The following is a 20341-nucleotide window of genomic DNA, read 5'->3' as shown; positions in this document are numbered from 1 at the left end:
ACATTTTATATATAATTTTATATATAAATAACAATATATATTTAAAGACATTTTTCAATATTTTTTACAAATTCAACAATCTAATTGATCCGACTTTCAAGTATCTAACAATATCTAATTTTGCAGGCAAGATATGACGGAAAGCGACGTTAAGTACATAGTGATACCTCTTCACCATCGGCCTGATTTGATTAAAGACTGTTGTAAGTTGCTTAATTCTGAATGGCCTCGAAGTGAAACTGCACGGTGTGTTATTTTTCTCCTTGGTTTTTAAAGATTACCTAGGAAAATAATGAAGATACATCGACAAAATATAACTGATTTTCATATCGTTATATTGCAGAATGAAATCTCTAAGTGTATCTTGTGACGATTTTCCCACGTGTCTAGTTCTAATTAATGGCGAGAATAAGGTTCTCGGGCACTGCAAAATATCTCTAGTGGCTAGATCGAAAATTAGCTGTTTCATAGAGTCTGGTAAGCAGAAATGGTAGTAATTTGTTTTAATGCACATACATCAATAGAATTAACAAATAGAATAATTTAAAACATATGTTAATAAAGGTAAATCAAAAAAGATAAATCATAATAATACTACATATCTGCAATATTTCAGTTGTAATCGATTATCGATGTAGATCTAAAGGATTAGGATCTAGACTGTTGCGTGGCGTGGAGGAATATGTCACAAAAAGAGGCCTGAAGAACATCTACCTAAAGACGGATGGTCAGGAAGTATTTTACTATAAGAATGGATACAAGGTGTGTGATCCATTTAAAGCGTACGGCATTAATGACATCATAACTGCCAGTCCACCCCTCGGTAGGACCAAATTCAAGGAGCGAAATGGTCAGTCCGCCGGACAATTGCCACTGCCACTGCCACCTCCGCCACCTCCGATGCCGGCGTTTCAATTGTCAAAGTTTTTCGACATGCGAATGCTGTCTCAAAAAACACACATGGTTAAGAAATTATGATACTGGCATTATATTAATTTCAGAGTATGCTCCACTCGCACTTAAAACGAGAGTTTTCACAATTAAAATTAGATACTTACAGAAAAAAGAATTCAATTTGATTTAAATAGAACAAAATGAGAAAATAGACAATTTAGCACATTGCAACTTAACAAAGAACTTGAATCCTTCTATTTAGGAAATCATATTCATTAATCATGTAAATATTAGGTGTGGGAAAAAGTTCATGGCCTTTTTTTAATGCTATCTAACGGGAAAAACGTCACGAACTTTTTTCCACACCTAATATATCGTGTAAATAATTTTTTGAAACATGAAATCATTCGTTCGAAATCATTCGCGAATAAACATGCATTTGTCTTTTCAGCTCGAAATATTAGATACTTCAAATTTTAGGCCTATATTCTTGAATTTGTATACGAAAATCTATAATATACACAATGTATACTATAGTATTATCGTATGTGATATTTTTCGAGAATAAAGCTTCTGTTCTTATTATAAGCTGCAAAGTACAGTGCCAGACAGTGCTAGATTTATTTTTCTAACTTTACATTTAATTCTAATTTATATATGAAATTTCGAGAAGCAGATTCATTGTTTTTTAGCGCCATTTCTCTCGCCTAGATTACTTCTCTATTGTAAATATTCCTTCTGTGTTCGTTATATTCTAGCGACAGAACACGATGTGACAGAACATGGTCTTTTCTATCCAACACAATTCGAACCAGTTGCATAACTTATCAAATGTGATAACGATTTACATAAATATATATATATTTATTTTTCCACTAGAAAAAAATACATGCATCTTATTATTTTTACATCCCTATCATTTCTCTATCGTATCATGACACAGTCGCAATGCCACAGATCTTTTGGTAATAATCAGGATTCTCAAGACATTCGACAAGAAATGCACCCAGGTCATATTTGGAGATTACTCGTCCAGGTGAAGAATCGAATGTGACAGTGTACTTGGACTTTGATGTCTCTGAAGAGAAAAACAATATCTCAAGATTTCTCAAGATTATCATATGTTTCAGCTCTCATTATATAGGTATACCTGCAATGTGCGGTGGCAATATCGCTACCCATTTTAAATCGCTCGATTTGATCAGATCAAACATGCGCTGATGATCTTCAGTTACACTTCTAAATATAGCAGGCACTGCTTCAAATTTGAGGAATAAAAATGCTGAAAATTTGAGCAATGAATATTAGAAAAAAGTATTGCATATACAATAAAGTCAAATATTTAGAGAAGTCCCTAATAGCAAGAAGTTCTAAATGTGCCAGAAGTGTCAAAAGGATGTTTTCTTCATTAGCAAAATTATTATACAATATAATTAAATTATATTAATTACACAATATATTTCTATATTTGATCTGGTCTTTGTAATTGAACTAGTGTACATTCCTATTTAAAATGAGAAATAGCTATATTTAAAGTATAGCAAGAGTAAAGATAGAAAGTTTTAGTGCAGTCTAGTACAATAAAAAATAAGCCTTATAATAATTAATAGTTTTGACAGGTATTTAATATCTTTGTTTTTACAACATTACAATACCTGATAGGCATACAGACACCAATTCAACATTATGTGCTTTCATGGCTTCTATTATATTCTTCATGCCCTGAGACATTACAGTAGTAGGACCTTAAAGTAGCATAAAATGAATAAATAGAACATATGAAACAATAAAAGCATATGTATATATATATATATATATATATATATATATTAAAAAATATATGTGTTTACTCAAGTCTGTCCTAGTGCCAAGTATTACCACAACGGCATCTCTATCAGCTACTGCATTTGCAACTTCTTTTGCATTAATAACATCTCCAACAATTAGTTCAACTTTATTTCTAAGATCCTCAGGAACCTTGTCTTTGTCTCTTACAAAAGCTCTCACCTCCAGACCTAAATAATAGAGATAATAGAAATAATAGAGAAAATATCTACATGTACAATACTTGATTTGAATATCACAGATAAAAAAGAATTAATTTATCATGCCCGAAAAATTACAAAATCATACACACAATAATTATATGTCACATTTTGATATAGGAGGAAATATTAATTATATCATTTAATGGTGATTTTTAATTATAAAAAGTAGATCTATAAAATAAATCTATATAACTCGTAATTATATATTCTAAATTATTTATGATTACTGATCTCTTAAATTGTGGTCTCGAATGACAGAACGAGAAACTTTTTGATAATAATTATAACATGTATAGGTTTGTTCTTTGTAGCTGAACTTTTTGTACTTTCCATTCTTCCTTCTTTTCTGTCTAACTAATTATATATATTCGTCCCGTTTCAAGTGCGAAAGGTGTAACTTGGTGCAAATGCGAAGAGCACGCAGCACATTGTTGGTTGGAAAAAAATACATAATACAATAATAGCGCAGATAAACAGCAGAGTTACCATTTTCCACAGCGGTTCTGAGAGAACAGAGACCGGTGTTCCCAGTGCCGCCAAATAATACAATTCGTTTCTTCATCTTGCGCTGAGCCAGCTGAGCTTGCGTTGCGCGTTATCATGAGACTGTGTGATTACATCTGCCTTGCGAGAATGACGCATCATTTATCTTTTTCTCGGTTTTTTAACAAGCGTTATGAAAAAAATCAATAATGCGTCAGCAGTATTGTCGAGAATACCGATTATACTGATGATAATACAATGATTAATAGCTAGCAACATCTTTTTTCGCAATATTAACCTATTATGTAAGGTATTTTAATACATAATGTAAGAAGATAAGATTGTCGACAATCTTATTTTTTCTTACATCATACATTTTAATAATTATTAAGTATGTTATGTAATCTCTTTCAGAGACGTATGTTTAACGCGAATAGAACAATATATTCAGCAAAAAACAATATTTAGACAATAAATATTTTAATGATATTTCTTCGTACAGAAGCGTATTTTTTTGTTATTGTACCCAGCAAACGAGAATGAATTAAAATAGATTAAAATTTTTTTCTTTCCGAATACGTATTTTAAATAGCGAATACTTTTTTTTGGTTTTAATTGGATTCAATTAGATTCGATTGGATTGAAAAACATTTTCTATTCAAATTCATTCATTTGAATTAAACAGTATTCACAACTGTGTTTATGTGCACAGGAAAAGCTAATATTATTTTTAGATTGAAAAGCATAGAGATCTATGCAATCTCCTATAAATGAATAATAATGCATTCAGGATTGAAAAGCATTCATTTTAATATTTGTGAATCAATATTTCTGAATCCATTTTAATTCATTTCAATCCATTCTCGTTTGCTAGGTACTTATTATCACTAATAATTTATTAAAACTTAATATAATAATTTATTAATAACAGATAATAATTAAAAATTTATTAAAAATTTGAAGATCGTTTCTTATGTAATCATTTGTTTTTTCACAACGTCGTGTCAGTGTCTAAATATTTAGATAATATTTTCTATTTAACATTAAACTTATTATATAACTAGTTACTATTAAATACTGCATATATCTGCATGTTTAGTCAGATTATGTAGAAAAAGTACTACTAGCAGATAGAGCATGCGCTCCTCCATCTACAGGCAATGTCACTCCTGTTATAAAACTAGCATCATTACTTGCTAGAAATATAATGGCTTTTGCGACTTCCGAAGTATCACCATTTCTTCCTAAAGCATGTATATTTTTAAACTGCTCGAAAAAGTTTTTAAGCTGTTCTTGATTCATTCCAGATTTTCGAAAGATATTTGTTTCTATGAGGCCAGGATTTACGGCATTCACTCGCACCTACTTTTACATTTAAAATAATATGAGGCAAAATAATATTTAAAACTGCTATTGTTGAAAAAAAAAAGAAACAATCATTATTATCCCTACACGCACCTGTTGTGATGCCAATTCTAAAGCAACGCAATGCGTAAATTGGTCTAAAGCCGCCTTACTCATGTAATATGCCAGAAAACCTACTCCTGATCGTAATCCAGCTAAGCTAGAAACGTTTACAATATTGCCTTTCGTTTTGGCTAAATATGGTACTGCTAGTGCTGTCAATTGGAATACCGAGCGAACGTTTACGTTCATAATACTGAAAACAGATTTATGTTAAACATACGTTTTGATATTAATGAGTTTTCAAAATAGAGAATTATAATCATTTATCAATATATACATGTTTATACATATAAACAAGTTACTTATTAATACATACTTATCATACTTTTCCAAGCTTGTGGTCTCTATGTTACCGGCTTCCCAAGTTCCAGCATTATTGATTAAAACATCTAATTTGCCATAGTGCTTGATTGTCGAGTCGATGATATTTTTCACGTCGTTCTTATTGGCTAGATCTCCCGTTATAATGAACGGCTTGGATTGCCCACATTGTTCGACTACTTTTTCTAAATTATGTTTATTACGTCCTGTTATCGACAATGATGCACCAAGCTGAGCCAGTTGAATAGCTGTTTCAGCTCCAATTCCTGAACTGGCCCCTGTTATTAGAACAATTTTTCTCGCAAAAGACATCTAAAATAGATAACATTTTTCAGATTGGATGATTCAGTAACGCAGCGCTCATCAAGCGGCTAATTATATAATTATAGCAGTAGAAAGTTGTTGATTCTTATATAAATCCAATCAATCACATTAAATTACGTCATAAAATCTAAGACATTAATATAAAACATATAAGACATTAATATAAGACATTAAAAATGTAATATCAAATTTGCTTGAATATGTATAATTATACATAAACATGTATAAATATTCATAAACATATATAATTATATATTAGGTGTAGTAAAAAGAAATCCATTCTTTTTCCATTCAATTTCATGCAAAAATAATGGATTTCTTTTTACTACACCTAATATGAAATATTAGATGTGGGAAAAAGTTCGTGGCATTTTTTTAATGCCATCTAATGGGAAAAACGCCACGAACTTTTTCCCACACCTAATATATCTCTTTTTCTTTTGTAAAATTGCTTTTTAATGTAATAGAAATAATAATAGTAATGTGAAAACATAAAAAATAATTAAAAGGATAATTTTCACTCTTGTTTTAGAAAAAAACAAATTTAGAAAAATGTAAAAATATTGCTCATACATAATTATGCATAATTTTATATATAATTATACGTAAGTAATTCTTTTACATTTCTTCTATTATTATTTCTATTACACTAAAAAGTAATTTTACAAAAGAAAGAAGGATGTATGAATATGTATAATTATATATGAACATATTTCATATATAATTATACATGTTTATGAATATTTATGCGTGTTTATAGATTTATACACATTTATACATATTCATGAAAAATTATTTACTTAGGTTATTATTATATAGATAATAATATTTTATATTATTTGCAAATATAAATCAGCAAAAATGTAATTCTTTTAAAATAAAATAAGTTTTTCAAAAGGAAAAAAAAGAAAAGAAACATTTAAAATTAAGACACAAAGGTTATTGTTTCGAATTATGTAAAACAATATGATTTTATATGTCCATACATGTTCATACATTCTTTTTTCTTTTGTAAAATTACTTTTTAATGTAATAGAAATAATAATAGTAATGTAAAAGCATTAAAAATAATTAAAAAAATAATTTTCGCACTATTTGTTTAAAAAAAATCAAGTTTGAAGAAATATAAAAAAATTATTTACATGTAATTATATATAAAATTATGCATAATTATGTATGAGCAATATATTTTAAAAAGATATAAATACTTACTGTGATACAACGATATTGAATGATATTTATTTATAAAACGATACAATTCAAATAATTTCGAACGCAAAATCACGAAAATTTGTAATAGCGAGATGCAATAGCGAGATGTCTCTAACACTGATAAGCAAATGTTATAAACCAACATGACTAAATTGACTCTTATATACTGATATAATCCCTACTCTTCTAGCTAATAAAAAAACAGTATAAAGTTCGTCATAATTTTATTTTTTTCTGTACGTTTTAAACCGCCTATATTCTTGTACATAATTAATAATAATATTAATTAATTATAATTCAAACACCACAAAAAATCATCTTAATGTGAAAATAATTCTAAAATGATTGTCAAAATGATTGTCAAATTATTTTTTTATTAATCGCGATTTATTTTAATATTATTTTAATATCATATTATAATCTGTTCTGTTTGGAAAGTTTTCTCTTTTGTAATTATACACTATGTATAAATGTAATTATATAATGGAAAATTTTGAACTTACTTTATTGAGAATAATATTAATAAATTTAGATTATTATTTACTACTTCTTAATATATTTCATCAAATCGAAGAGAAAAACAAATTACTATAAGAATTTTATCGTATCCTAATGATCGAATTTAATAAAGAATAAAAAAAAAACGATATTTCTTTCGGAATATTATTGTATAAAATGATAAATTACAATAAAGAAAAAATATATATAGGCTCTGTTACGAGCGAGACCCGGTATAATACCCGGTACAAAATTTGTCATGCATGAATATGTATAAATATGTATAAACATATATAAACACGCATAAATATTTATAAAAATATATAATTATATATGAAATATGTCCATACATGTTCATACATTCTTTTTTCTTTTGTAAAATTACTTTTTAATGTAATAGAAATAATAATAGTAATGTGAAAACAAGCAATGCGAAAATTATCTTTTTAATTATTTTTTATGTTTTCACATTAGTATTATTATTTCTATTACATTAAAAAGTAATGAAGTATGAATAAAGTATGAATATGTATGAAAATATTTCATATATAACTATACATTTTTATGAATGTTTATGCGTGTTTATGTATGTTTATACATATTTATACATATTCATATGCATGAAAAATTTTTTAATATTTTATATGTAAAATATTAAAAAAGGTCGATATTTTCTGAATGAACTTTATTGAATGATGATACAGGCAAGCTTATAGACTAAGTCGGAGATATATTATTAGCAGCTTATGAGAACAGACTGACTCGATCAAAACTAGAGGGATCTTATTACTACGATAAAATAGATGAAGATTCCAATAAATTTTAATTTATAATGTGATATTTTCTTATTAATATCAAAAATATACGTGATGAAGATGAAAAAAACTGAAATATCTAAGTATCGATGTCTCACGAATCCATTTAGAGAGTTATATCTGTAAGATATCTCATGTATTTTAAGGATAGATAAAAAGGACTAAAAGAAACGATATATGAAAACAGATAAGATAAGTAGCAGAAAACAAGATTTATCAGGAATATTTAGGAAAAAATATGTAGAAAAATTTTATGTTAAAAATGTGACGTTAACAAAAATGACGTGACACGAAATTCAAACATCAAAATTATATAAATAACGGGCAAATGAGAGCACTAAATACGAAGTTTGCGAAATGAAAAATCCTGTATTCAGCAATGTTATATGTAGGTGGAATTATTTATGTGAATTATTACATTATTATACTAATGAACATGTAAAATTTATTTATTTTGTTGAAGATGATCAGAATTTAATCGAAATGTTCGAGGATTGTTACACGATACATATATGTAAGATTGCTGAATACAGGATTTTTTATTTTGCAACTAGAACTGCGTATTTAGTGTTCTCATTTGTCTGTTATTTATATAATTTTGATGTTTGAATTTCGAGAATTACGTATCACTTTTGTTAACGTCACATTTTTAACACAAAGTTTTTTCACATTTTTTCCTAAATATTCCCTAAATCTCGTTTTCTGCTACTTATCTTATCTGCTTTCATCTATCGTTTTTTTAATCCCAGGATTTTTCATTTCGTAACTAGAACTGCGAATTTAGTGTTCTCTTTACCTATTATTTATACAGATTTTATGATAAATTATAACAGAAAACGATTTTTGCCTTGAAAATAGTATCACTTTCTATCACTTTTTAAAATATTTCTTATAATAGAGTTATATAATATATTTCGAAATATTATGTGCATATGTCCCAATAATATCGTGAGATATTTGTAGAATAAGAGTACATTCATAAGATGGCCTTACATAATCAATAAATTTGGATCACTGTCAGTATTATTGACAGTATTATTACAAATACAGTATTACTGATTGTGTGTGGTTAATATTGATGGATTGATGTAAGACGTAGGATACTGACAGTGATCTAGATTTTGATTCTCAAACATCCAGTATTATTAAGATGCATGTCACAGTATGTCATAGTGCAATAGATATTGTATGTAAAATTAAAGTGAAATATATTGCCTATAATACTGATTGTGTAGATTGTAAAAATACTAAAAAGATTGATGCATACTGTCAGTATTACTGATTCAGTATTATACTGATCAGTATTTATTATTGACCGTGTAGAGTCATCATTAATCAGGTTTAATAATCGAGATGAACAAATTTTGGCATATTGTCTGCATAGTGACAAAATTGAACATTGAAAATAATTGCATAAATATTCAAAGATGCATTCTTATATATGAATGTTTCTAATATATTCTGTAAGAATTACAATAATATGCTACTAATTTTATCAATAATAGAGCGCAATTAATGCAACATGCTATTCTTAACATGTCTGTCCGCAAATATTGATAGTTATTATTAATTATGTATAAACCGGTGTTCATAATCGATTCTTATTTTGATCGTCTTATTACACATACAATGTGGTCATTCGTTTTAAAGTTGCAAGAGCGATCGTGGCACGCAATCAGAAATAATTACTGATGCTTCTAACTGGCTCTTACAATTGATCGTGATTTTAAAACTGAGTTCGCAAACATATTGTGACTCAGCATATAATACATATATAGATATATAATAATATAAACGTACTCTGTAATTGTCATAATTTAAAACTTTGTATCTCTAAAACTAACGTTTAAAATAAAAATATACAAATAGTTTTATCTCTGAAACTTAATTTTTGAGAAATTCCTTGCTGTAATATTTTGAGTAACAAATTTGGAACATCCCGTGCACTGCTTTATGATTGATTTATAGTCCGTTGTTTTGCACTAAAAATTCATTTTTACGTAAAATAAAAAAAATAAGAGAAACAATCTCCAACGGCCTAAATGACAAATTTTAATATTCAGTCATTAAGTCATGATTCTGAACATTCAAAAGATTTTAACTGTCATACAATATGACGTATCTTATATATGAATATAAAAAGATAAGATATGTATACCATGTATTGATTAGAAAAATGATATAAGAAGATTTTTAGAAGACAATGGAGACTTTACACTTAAAGGCCCTATACTGGAATTTACTTTCATATTCCAATTAGAGGATTACTAAGTTTCTGAAATACAAATCTGCTAATTTTTCACGCTTGAAGAACCAACGAACGAATAAACGAACGAAAAAAAAAACAGTTTTACTAATTTTAATAATTTTATATTTTATTTTTGTATATTTATCTTGATACCATGTATATTAATAAAACATATTTCATTTTTGTTTTGTAGTAATATATTTTGTAATTATTACAACATAAAATTACATTTTCTCAGTTATATCTCAGTGATAAAATTTCGAGAAAACGTATGTTTAGTATATATGGACATTCTAAAAATTATTGGTGTCTATTTAAATTTTCCGCCTTATGATTTATAACGTATCATTTTAGTGCATCACAGCACCTTCGAGAGGCACAACATGCCAACCTCTATCTACAAGCAATGTCACCCCTGTTATAAAACTAGCATCGTCACTCGCTAGAAATGCAATGGTTTTTGTGATTTCCGAAGAGTCGCCGTTTCTTTCTAAAGCGTGCATTCCTTTCCATCGTTCGAAATGGTTTTTAAACTGTTCTTGGGTCATTCCAGAGTTCCGAAGGATATTTGTTGGTACAGCGTCAGGATTTACAGCATTCACACGCACCTATCATATTTTAAAAATAATAATACGACGCGCAAACTAATATTTATAATTAATATTATTGAAAAATTATTGAAAATATAATTATTGAAAAAAGAAAGAAGAATAGTCATTATTTTTACTTATTGTGATGCCAGTTCTAAAGCAACGCAACGTGTAAATTGATCCAGAGCCGCCTTACTCATGCAATATGGCAGATTATTCCCTAGTGGTCGTAATCCACCTATACTTGAAACATTTACAATGTTGCTTTTCGTTTTTGATAAATATGGTGCTGCCAGTGCTGTCAATTGGAATACCGAGCGAACGTTTACGTTCATAGTACTGAAAACAAATTTATGTTAAAAACATGTTTTGAAAAGTTAATATATTTTCGGTATACAGTAATTTATCAATATCCGTACGTATTTATACATATTATCGAGTCACGTGTTTATTATTTACCGATAAATTCTTTGAATTGATGCAAATTAAAGTGAATTAAACGTATATTTGTTTAACTTGATCAAATTATTATAGCATATGCACTAATTCAGAATGTAATTCAGAAAGTAATTGATAAATCCTCATAAAGGACAGATAACATAATAAGTTGACAATATGTATAAACACTTGAAATTTATTACATACTTATTGTATTGTTCCAAGCTTGTAGCTATTACCGAATTCTACAATTCCAGCATTATTAACTAAAACATCTAATTTTCCATAATGCTTGATCGTCGAGTCGATATAATATTTTTCACATCATTCTCATTGGCTAGATCTCCCGTTATAATAAATGGTTTAGGTTGTCCACATTGTTCGGCTATCTTGTCTAAATTGTGCTTATTACGCCCTGTTATCGATAGCAATGCACCAAGTTGAGCAAAGTGAATAGTGTTTCAGCTCCAATTCCTGAACTGGCTCCTGTTATCAGAACAACTTTTCCCTCAAAAGACATCTAAAATAGATAACATTTTTCAGACTAGATGTATTAGCGCTCCATTTCTCAAGCAGCCATAAGTAAATTAAATCCGATCATTAAATTACTGCATTACATCATATAACACTAATATTACGAATCTAATGTAATTATTATGTAGCTAATGGAACTATATTTGCATTTGTATAAATAGTTCCTTTTAAAGGAAATATGTTTTGTGAAAGAAAAAAGAAATCAAAATATGTAAAATTAAAACAGTTTCTTTCGAATAACCGGTGTTTTATTAATTATGTAAAACAATATGTAAAATTTTGTGTTTAACAAATGTTTAATTACTTACTGTGGCAGTACAATGATATTGAATAATGTTCACATAACGGCGAAACTTATAATCTCGAGTGATATATATATATATAAGCAAACACTGTACGATAATGTGATATTGCCAGTTTAAATATTTATCTATCCTCAGATATTTATCTGTCCTCTTCCGGAACGATAACATGTTCATTTAATCGTGATCTTATTACAGACTGTTTCCCGTGTTAACATATTTTAAATCATCTGTCTTTGCATATAATAATTAATAATAATTATTATTTAAGCAGTTATAAATTCATATTAATATAAAAGAGCTCCAATAATTGTCAAAATTAAGTTACTTTTCGATCAATTAGGATTCAATTAGGATTTGTACGTTATTGTAATCTATTCTGCATAGAAAGTTTTTTCTCTTTTGTAATTATTATAATAAATACAATATATATATATATATATATATATATATATATATATATATATATATGGAATTATACGATGAAACACTCTGAGCTTCCATTATTGAGAATGAATTAAATTGATTTTGATTTATTACTTCTCAATACATTTCATCAAAAACCAAAGAGAACAACAAATTACTATAAAAATAATATTCTAATGATTGAATCTGCTTTCAATCATTAAAATCAATAAACAATAAAAGGAAACGATAAGAAATGATATTTATTTCGAAATATAATTATATAAAATGATAAATTATGTTAAAAAATGATAAAATTGTCTTGAAAATAATATCACTTCTCATAGCTTTTTTTTCAATATTTTTAAAAATATAGTTATATAATAGCAATCGAAATATTGTGTATGTACATATATAAATTCTAATAAATAATAGAATATTGTGAGATATTTGTAGAATAAGAGTACGTTTACACATTATTATTAATCGGGTTTAATAACAGAGATAAATAAATTTTAGTATATTGTCTGTATAGTGATGAAATTTGAACACTGAAAATAATTATATAATTATTCAAAGATGCGTTCTCATAACATGAATGAATTTCTAGTATACTCGATGCTGTAAGAATTGCGACAATATGCTGATTTTGTCAATAATAGAGCGCAATTGATGCAACACGCTATGTTTAGTTTGTCTGTCTATTTGGAAACATTGGTTGTTATTAATTACTCGACATAACATGTATAGGCTGATATTCATAATCAGTTCTTATTTTGAAATTGTCTTAATAAGTAATATTTTATAAAACGCTAAAATATAAAATTGTCCCAAATTTCGCAAAACACTGTAGCGAGGAAGTAAAAATTAAGTAAAAAATTATTTGTAAATTTTTATTTTAAGTAGTAATTTTTTAAATAATAAGAGTTTAAATATAGCCATTGCAATTATAGACTACGTTTAGATGTTTGTTCATGAGTCGCGCGTGTAATAGTATTAATTAAAAAAAAGCTACTTCAGCGTGTTTACTAATGCGAGATTTATGTGGCAGGCAATCAGAATATCAACTGATGCTTTTGATTGGTAATTGCAATCACTCATGCGATTTAAAAATGGTTGATCGCGAACACACTGTATCCAGCACAGTCATTCATAAGTGACTATTTAAACGTAGTTTGTAATTGATCATATTTAAATCCTCTAAAACTGATGCTTGAAATAAAAATATACAAATAACTTTTTTTCGGAAACTTAATTTTTTTTAAAATTTCTTGTTATAGCAATTTGAATTACGAATTTTAAAACATCCTATGTATCACTTCATGATTGATATTTATAGTCCGTTGTCTATTTTGCCTTAAAAATTGATTTTTACGTAAAATAAGACAAAAAGAGAAACGATATTAACAAATATTAATCCAAGTCATGATTCTGAAAAACATTCATTTTTAACTGTTGATCAAACACCTTGAATAATGCTAGTGGTAGCGTAACTAAAGCTTCATAACTCGAAAAATACTTAATGAAAAAATATGTTAATTTAGTATTTTGAAGAGCTCTCAAAATAAGCTATAAGAATATGGAGATTTCCATAAAAAAAAAATAAATGTAACCCGATCTTGACGACACTACCCAAAATTAAACTAATAAGACCGCAGTCTTTTTAAACTCTACAACTTTTATCTGAAACATTTTTTGTATAAAACTTATATTTTTCGGGATATGTCAGGATCCTGCTATTTTTTACTTACCTCGTATGTATACCTCGTATATATATCTATGACGTACTTTACATATGTATATACATAAAAAAATATGGATATACACATAATAATTAGAAATTTAGATAAGTGATATAAGAAGGTTTTTAGAAGATAATGAAAGCTTATATTATTTTAGACGCCCTACACTTGCTTTCACGCTTCAGTTAGAGGATTGCTAAATTTCTAAAACACAAATCCGCTAATTTTTCAGACTTGACGAACCAATCGCAACGAAAATAAAAAGAAAAATTTTATTAATTTTAATAATTTTATATTTCATTTTTGTATTCATCTTTAATTTATATGTATATTAATAAAACATTCCATTTTTTTTGTATAGTAATATATTTTGTAATTGTTACAATTTAAAATTACATTTTCTCTGATCTTGGTTATATACAATATTTCGAGAAAATTTATGTTTATGCGTGGACGCTCTAAAAATTATTGGTGTCTATTTAAATTTTACGCCCTATGTTATAGCGTATCATTTTAGTGCATCGCAATACTCTCGGGAGGCACAATATGCCAACCTCCATCTACAAGCAATGTCACTCCTGTCATAAAACTAGCATCGTTACTTGCTAGAAATGCAATGGTTTTAGCGATTTCCAAAGAATCACCGTTTCTTCCTAAAGCGTGCATCCCTTTCAACTGCTCAAAACGGATTTTAACTTGTTCTTGGCTTAGTCCAGTGTTGCGAAGGATATTTGTTTGTACAACGCCAGGATTTACGGCATTCACACGCACCTATTATATTTTAAAAATAATAATATGACGTTCAAAATAATATTTATAATGCTATTGTTGAAAAAAGAAAACAGCTATTATTTTTACACGAACCTGTCGTGATGCCAATTCTAAAGCAACGCAACGCGTAAATTGATCCAGAGCCGCCTTACTCATGCAATATGACAAATGATTCCTCAGAGGTCGTAATCCAGCTATGCTCGAAACATTTACAATGTTGCCTTTCGTTTTGGTTAAATGTGGTACTGCCAGTGCTGTCAATTGGAATACTGAGCGAACATTTATGTTCATAATACTGAAAACAAATTTACATTGAAAATATCTCTACTGAAAAAAATCATGTCACAACGATGTTACATGATGAAATCATGTAATTAAAATATGTAAATCACGTTACGGATTGTTCTAAATCAGTATGTGATTTTTTAAAATAATATAATTTGAAAAATCACATGATTTTACAAATAATTTTATCCATTATGTTATTTTATAATTATTGAATTTTAAAGAATTAAATGATAGCAATAGAAGGAAAAAGAATATATCTTATCATATGACTTTTCAAAATACGCAATTTTAAAATCACGTATTTGGAATAATTCGTTATATGATTTACATAATTTTAATTTGATATATGATTTTAATTTGAAAAAGATCACGTCACAAAGTTGCATGATTTCATCATCGTGATCTTTTCAATAGAGATGTTTTTACAAAGTTAATATATTTTCAAACTAGAATACAGTTTATCAATATCCGAAAATGTTTACATATTATCGACTTATCACACTTATCGTTTATTTATCGATAAATTCTCTAAAATTAATCCATCACATGCAAGGTGCAATGAATTGAAGTGAATGAAACGTATATTCGTTTCACTTGTTCAACTTATTGTACCGTGTGCATCAGTTTTCAATTCAGAGTATGTCTGTCCTATCGAAAAACTCCGTGAGTAATTCACGAAGTTTTTCGATAGGGCAGACAATATGATGAGTTGATAAGTTGATAATATATGTAAAGAAACTTATTACATACTTGTCGTATTGTTCCAAGCTTGGAGTTTCTATATTACTGAATCCTACAATTCCAGCGTTATTAATTAAAACATCTAATTTGCCATAATGCTTGATCGTCGAGTCGATAATATTTTTCACATCATTCTCATTGGCTAGATCTCCGGTTACAATAAATGGCTTGGATTTTCCACATTTTTCGGCTACCTTTTCTAAATTGTGTTTATTACGTCCTGTTATTGACAATGATGCACCAAGTTGAGCAAAGTGAATAGCTGTTTCAGCTCCAATTCCTGAACTGGCCCCTGTTATCAGAACAACTTTTCCCGCAAAAGACATCTAAAATAGATAAGATTTTTCAGATGTATCCAGTAGCGCATCGCTCATCAAGCAGTCATAAGTAAATTAAATTCGATCACATTAAATCGTTACGTCACATAATCTAAGATAATATTACGAATCAATAAAACAATAATATTACGAATCTAATGTCATTATTATATAGTTAATGGAACTATATTTGCATTTGCAAATATAAATTGTTTCTTTTAAAGAGATTAGGATTTTGTGAAAAGAAAAGAAAAAAAGTAGAATTAAGATACCGGTTATCTTTTCGAAATATGTATAACAATAGTGGTTTATGTTTATCAAATGTATAATTACTTACTGTGATAGCACAACAATATTAAATGATGATCACAAAACGGCGAAATTTATAACCATCAAGTGATACGAAACGCAATATTACATTTATGAGAGCGAAATCCGTAGCGGCAGATATATATAAGCAAACACTGTATGATAATGTGATATTAATATTAATTTATGTATTTATATCTTACCTTTCTATTACTGAACGATATCGGTTTTAATTAGTCCTAACTTTGTAACAGATCGTAAAACGTTTCCTGTTGCAACATACATTTTGAATCATTTACACTTGCATATAATTAGAATAATAATAATTATTACTCAAACAGTTCAAAAATAGAGCGTAATTAATGCAGCATGCTATGCTTAGTCTGTCTATTCAGAAACATTAGTAGTTATTAACTACTTGACGTCACATGTCGGTATTCAGTAAACACTTCTTATCTTGAGATTATTTTAATAAATACCTTATGAAACACTAATATAGGTTGTCTCAAATTTCACAAAATACTGTAACAAGGAAGTTTTAAAAATTAAGTAAAAAATTATTTGTAAATTTTTATTTTAAGTAATAATTTTTTAAATAATAAGAGTTTAAATATAGCCATTGCAATTATAGACTATGTTTAGATGGCTATCTGTTCACGAGTCGCGTGTATAATAATATTAATTAAAAAAAAGGTACTACAGCGAGCTCACAAATGCGAGATCTATGCGGCAGGCAATCAGAATGTCAACTATTGATACTTTTGATTGGATATTGCAATCACTCTTGCGACTTTAAAACGAACGCATTATGAATTAACAGAATCACTCATAAGTGACTATTTTACGCAGTTCGTAATCGGTATTTAAATCTTTGTATCTCTATAACTGATGCTTGAAATAAAAATATACAAATAACTCTTTTTTGAAAATTTTATTTTTCGAAAAATTTCTTGCTGTAGTATTTTGAGATACAATTACATTACAAATTTTGAGATATCCCATGTACCATAGATTTATGGCTGATATATATGATCCGTTGTCTGTTCTGCACTAAAATTTCATTTTTACATAAAAATGAAAATAACAGGAACAATCTCTAATGGCCTTGATTTTAACAAATGTTTATATCCAGGTTATGATTTGGAACAACATTCAAAAGATTTTAACCGTCGTTGGACACCTTGGGTAATAATAACGCTGATACTGTAACATTCAAGCCTCAAACTCGAAAAATACTTAATGAAAACATATGTTGATTTTAGTAGTATTTTGAAGAACTTTCAAAATAGTACAAAAATATGCAACAAAGAATGAGGATTTCCATTTTAAAAAATAGATGTGATCTTGTCCTGATTTTGACGACTCAACATCAAACTGATAAGACTGGATAAGATGGATAGATCTCTTTAAATCTTATTATCTAAAACATTGTTTCATAAAATATTTATACATAAATACTTATATTTTTCACATTATTTCGGAAGCCTGGTATTCTTTTCTCACCCTCTGTGTGTGTGATGTGTGTGTGTGTGTGTGTGTGTGTGTGTGTGTGTGTGTGTGTGTGTGTGTGTGTGTGTGTGTGTGTGTGTGTGTGTGTGTGTGTGGGGTGTGATGTGTGATATACATAATATATACATCAAAAAATATGTATTATTGGAAAGTTTAGACAAATAACATAAGAAGATTTTTATATCTAAAAAGACTTGAAGGCGTTACGGTCTTAGACGTCCTAAATTGAAATTTACTTTCGAGCTTCAATTAGAGGAACGCTAAATTTCTATAATACAAATTCGATAATTTTTTAAGTTTAACGAGCCCACTACAATGAATGAACAACCAAAAAATAAAAGAAAAATTTCACTAATTTTAATAATTTCATTTTCTATTTTTGTATTCATCTTGATATCATGGATATATTAATAAAATATATTTCGTACTTTCTTTTGTAATAATATATTTTGTAATAATATATTGTGTAATTATTAGAATGTAAAATTACATTTTTTCTTAGTTTTTGAAAATATTTTCAGAAGACCTATTTTACTATTCATGGATATTCTATTATAAGAATTATTTGTATCTATTTCAATTTCTTTCAGGCTTCTTCAAATTTTTCTCTCATTAGAGCGTACATTTTACTGCCTGGCAACATCTAGATTTGAGCAGACGTAATATGCCAACCTCCATCTACAGGCATTGTTACCCCTGTTATAAAACTAGCATCGTCACTTGCTAGAAATGCAATGGTTTTTGCGATTTCCAAAGTGTCGCCGATTCTTCCTAAAGCATGTCCCCTTTTCAATTGTTCGAAAAAGGTTTTAACTTGTTCTGGGTCAGCCCAGTGTTCCGAAGGATATTTGTTGGTACAGCGCCAGGATTTACGGAATTCACACGCACCTATATCGTATTTTAAAAATAATATGATGTTCAAAATAATATTTATTGTTGAAAAAAGAAAATAGTCATTATTCTTACACGCACCTGTCGTGATGCCAATTCTAAAGCAACGCAACGCGTAAATTGATCCAGAGCCGCCTTATTCATACAATATGGCAGATTATTCTTCAATGGTCGTAATCCAGCCACGTTTGAAACATTTACAATGTTGCCTTTCGTTTTGATTAAATGTGGCACTGCTAGTGTAGTCAATTGAAATACTGATCGAACATTTACGTATGAAAATACTGTAAATATATTTACATAAAAAACACATTTTTGTTGTATCAATATGTTTTCAAAATAAAACAGAATTTATCAATATTCATACTATCAATTTATCATTACATACTTGTCGTATTGTTCTAAACTTGCAGTATCTATACTACCGAATTTTATAATAATTGCAGCATTATTAACTAAAACATCTATTTTGCTATAATGCTTGATCGTCGAGTCGATAATATTTTTCACATCATTCTCATTGGCTAGATCTCCCGTTATAATAAATGGTTTAGGTTATCCACATTGTTCGGCTACTTTGTCTAAATTGTGCTTATTACGTCTTGTTATCGATAGCAATGCACCAAGCTGAGCAAAGTGAATAGCTGTTTCAGCTCCAATTCCTGAACTGGCCCCTGTTATCAGAACAACTTTTCCCGCAAAAGACATCTAAAATAGATAAAATTCTTCAGATTGAATGTATCAAATAGCGCACCGCTCGAGCAACCATAAGTAAATTAAATCCGATCACTCATTAAATTGCTACATTATGTCACATAATCTAAGACACTGATATTACGAATCTAATGTAATTATTATGTAGCTGATGGAACTATATTTGCATTTGCAAATATAAATAGTTCCTTTTAAAGGGATTAAGTTCTATGAAAAGAAAAGAAATCAAAATATGTAGAATAAAACACCGGTTAGTCTTTCGAATAATGTAAAACAATGTGTAAAAATTTGTTTAATAAATGTATAATTACTTACTGTGATAGTACAACGATATTGAATAATGTTCACAAAACGGCGGAACTTATATCTCATCAAGTGATATGAAACGCAATATTACATTTATGAAAGCAAAATCCGTGCAACGATATATATGTATATATATATGTATATATACATATATATATATATATATATATATAT

At 28.1% G+C, this 20341-nt stretch overlaps 5 protein-coding genes and 1 pseudogene across 6 annotated transcripts in view; 1 reads left to right on the top strand and 5 right to left on the bottom strand.

Moving 5' to 3' along the window:
* Nucleotides 1-1085, top strand: part of LOC108686545 (N-acetyltransferase 6) — a 2694-nt gene extending 1609 nt beyond the window's left edge. The window contains exons 3-5 of one of the 2 annotated variants that reach the window (XM_018191905.1): nucleotides 127-246; nucleotides 344-477; nucleotides 617-1085. In XM_018191905.1, the coding sequence (XP_018047394.1) occupies nucleotides 134-246; nucleotides 344-477; nucleotides 617-978 (609 nt within the window). In that variant the 5' untranslated portion in view covers nucleotides 127-133 and the 3' untranslated portion in view covers nucleotides 979-1085. Of the gene's footprint in view, nucleotides 1-126; nucleotides 247-343; nucleotides 478-616 lie in introns of those variants that run through there. The other variant, XM_018191906.1, reaches the window with a different exon arrangement.
* A 183-nt stretch (nucleotides 1086-1268) lies between these two features.
* Nucleotides 1269-3668, bottom strand: LOC108686543 (flavin reductase (NADPH)). Its single transcript, XM_018191904.1, has 5 exons — nucleotides 3429-3668; nucleotides 2745-2909; nucleotides 2550-2639; nucleotides 2045-2176; nucleotides 1269-1972 (listed from the first exon to the last, which is right to left on the bottom strand). The coding sequence occupies exons 1-5, from the start codon at nucleotides 3502-3504 to the stop codon at nucleotides 1827-1829; spliced, it is 609 nt and encodes a 202-aa protein (XP_018047393.1). The 5' UTR covers nucleotides 3505-3668; the 3' UTR covers nucleotides 1269-1826.
* A 706-nt stretch (nucleotides 3669-4374) lies between these two features.
* Nucleotides 4375-6837, bottom strand: LOC108686540 (3-oxoacyl-[acyl-carrier-protein] reductase FabG-like). The gene is made up of 4 exons (XM_018191899.1): nucleotides 6750-6837; nucleotides 5209-5525; nucleotides 4884-5085; nucleotides 4375-4787 (listed from the first exon to the last, which is right to left on the bottom strand). Exons 2-4 carry the CDS (start codon nucleotides 5523-5525, stop codon nucleotides 4530-4532), a joined length of 777 nt encoding a protein of 258 aa, XP_018047388.1. The 5' UTR covers nucleotides 6750-6837; the 3' UTR covers nucleotides 4375-4529.
* Nucleotides 6838-10660: 3823 nt separating this feature from the next.
* On the bottom strand, nucleotides 10661-11858 carry LOC108686490 (annotated as a pseudogene).
* Nucleotides 11859-14675: 2817 nt separating this feature from the next.
* Nucleotides 14676-17114, bottom strand: LOC108686539 (3-oxoacyl-[acyl-carrier-protein] reductase FabG-like). Its single transcript, XM_018191898.1, has 4 exons — nucleotides 16951-17114; nucleotides 16131-16447; nucleotides 15186-15387; nucleotides 14676-15092 (listed from the first exon to the last, which is right to left on the bottom strand). Exons 2-4 carry the CDS (start codon nucleotides 16445-16447, stop codon nucleotides 14835-14837), a joined length of 777 nt encoding a protein of 258 aa, XP_018047387.1. The 5' UTR covers nucleotides 16951-17114; the 3' UTR covers nucleotides 14676-14834.
* A 1745-nt stretch (nucleotides 17115-18859) lies between these two features.
* LOC108686550 (3-oxoacyl-[acyl-carrier-protein] reductase FabG-like) overlaps nucleotides 18860-20341 on the bottom strand; it is a 7328-nt gene continuing 5846 nt past the window's right edge. The window contains 4 exon segments of the mRNA XM_018191912.1: nucleotides 18860-19078; nucleotides 19081-19144; nucleotides 19229-19420; nucleotides 19526-19855. Coding sequence (XP_018047401.1) covers nucleotides 18900-19078; nucleotides 19081-19144; nucleotides 19229-19420; nucleotides 19526-19855 — 765 coding nt within the window. The 3' untranslated portion in view covers nucleotides 18860-18899.

Source organism: Atta colombica, unplaced genomic scaffold (assembly GCF_001594045.1).
Source record: "Atta colombica isolate Treedump-2 unplaced genomic scaffold, Acol1.0 scaffold187, whole genome shotgun sequence".
NCBI lineage: Eukaryota > Metazoa > Arthropoda > Insecta > Hymenoptera > Formicidae > Atta > Atta colombica.
This window is presented reverse-complemented; position numbering and strand designations above follow the sequence as displayed.

What these genes read in the sequence shown, in the direction of transcription:
- LOC108686543 (XM_018191904.1), bottom strand. Translation starts at nt 3,504, where the DNA reads ATGAAGAAACGAATTGTATTATTTGGCGGCACTGGGAACACCGGTCTC. An exon ending in TGGCACTAGGACAGACTTGA is followed by an intron (nt 2,640 to 2,744) that starts GTAAACACATAT and finishes TGCTACTTTAAG; the next exon opens with GTCCTACTACTGTAATGTCT. An exon ending in GGTGTCTGTATGCCTATCAG is followed by an intron (nt 2,177 to 2,549) that starts GTATTGTAATGT and finishes TCAAATTTTCAG; the next exon opens with CATTTTTATTCCTCAAATTT.
- LOC108686540 (XM_018191899.1), bottom strand. Translation starts at nt 5,525, where the DNA reads ATGTCTTTTGCGAGAAAAATTGTTCTAATAACAGGGGCCAGTTCAGGA. An exon ending in AGCTTGGAAAAGTATGATAA is followed by an intron (nt 5,086 to 5,208) that starts GTATGTATTAAT and finishes ATCTGTTTTCAG; the next exon opens with TATTATGAACGTAAACGTTC. An exon ending in TAGAATTGGCATCACAACAG is followed by an intron (nt 4,788 to 4,883) that starts GTGCGTGTAGGG and finishes ATGTAAAAGTAG; the next exon opens with GTGCGAGTGAATGCCGTAAA.
- LOC108686539 (XM_018191898.1), bottom strand. Translation starts at nt 16,447, where the DNA reads ATGTCTTTTGCGGGAAAAGTTGTTCTGATAACAGGGGCCAGTTCAGGA. An exon ending in AGCTTGGAACAATACGACAA is followed by an intron (nt 15,388 to 16,130) that starts GTATGTAATAAG and finishes ATTTGTTTTCAG; the next exon opens with TATTATGAACATAAATGTTC. An exon ending in TAGAATTGGCATCACGACAG is followed by an intron (nt 15,093 to 15,185) that starts GTTCGTGTAAAA and finishes AAAATATAATAG; the next exon opens with GTGCGTGTGAATGCCGTAAA.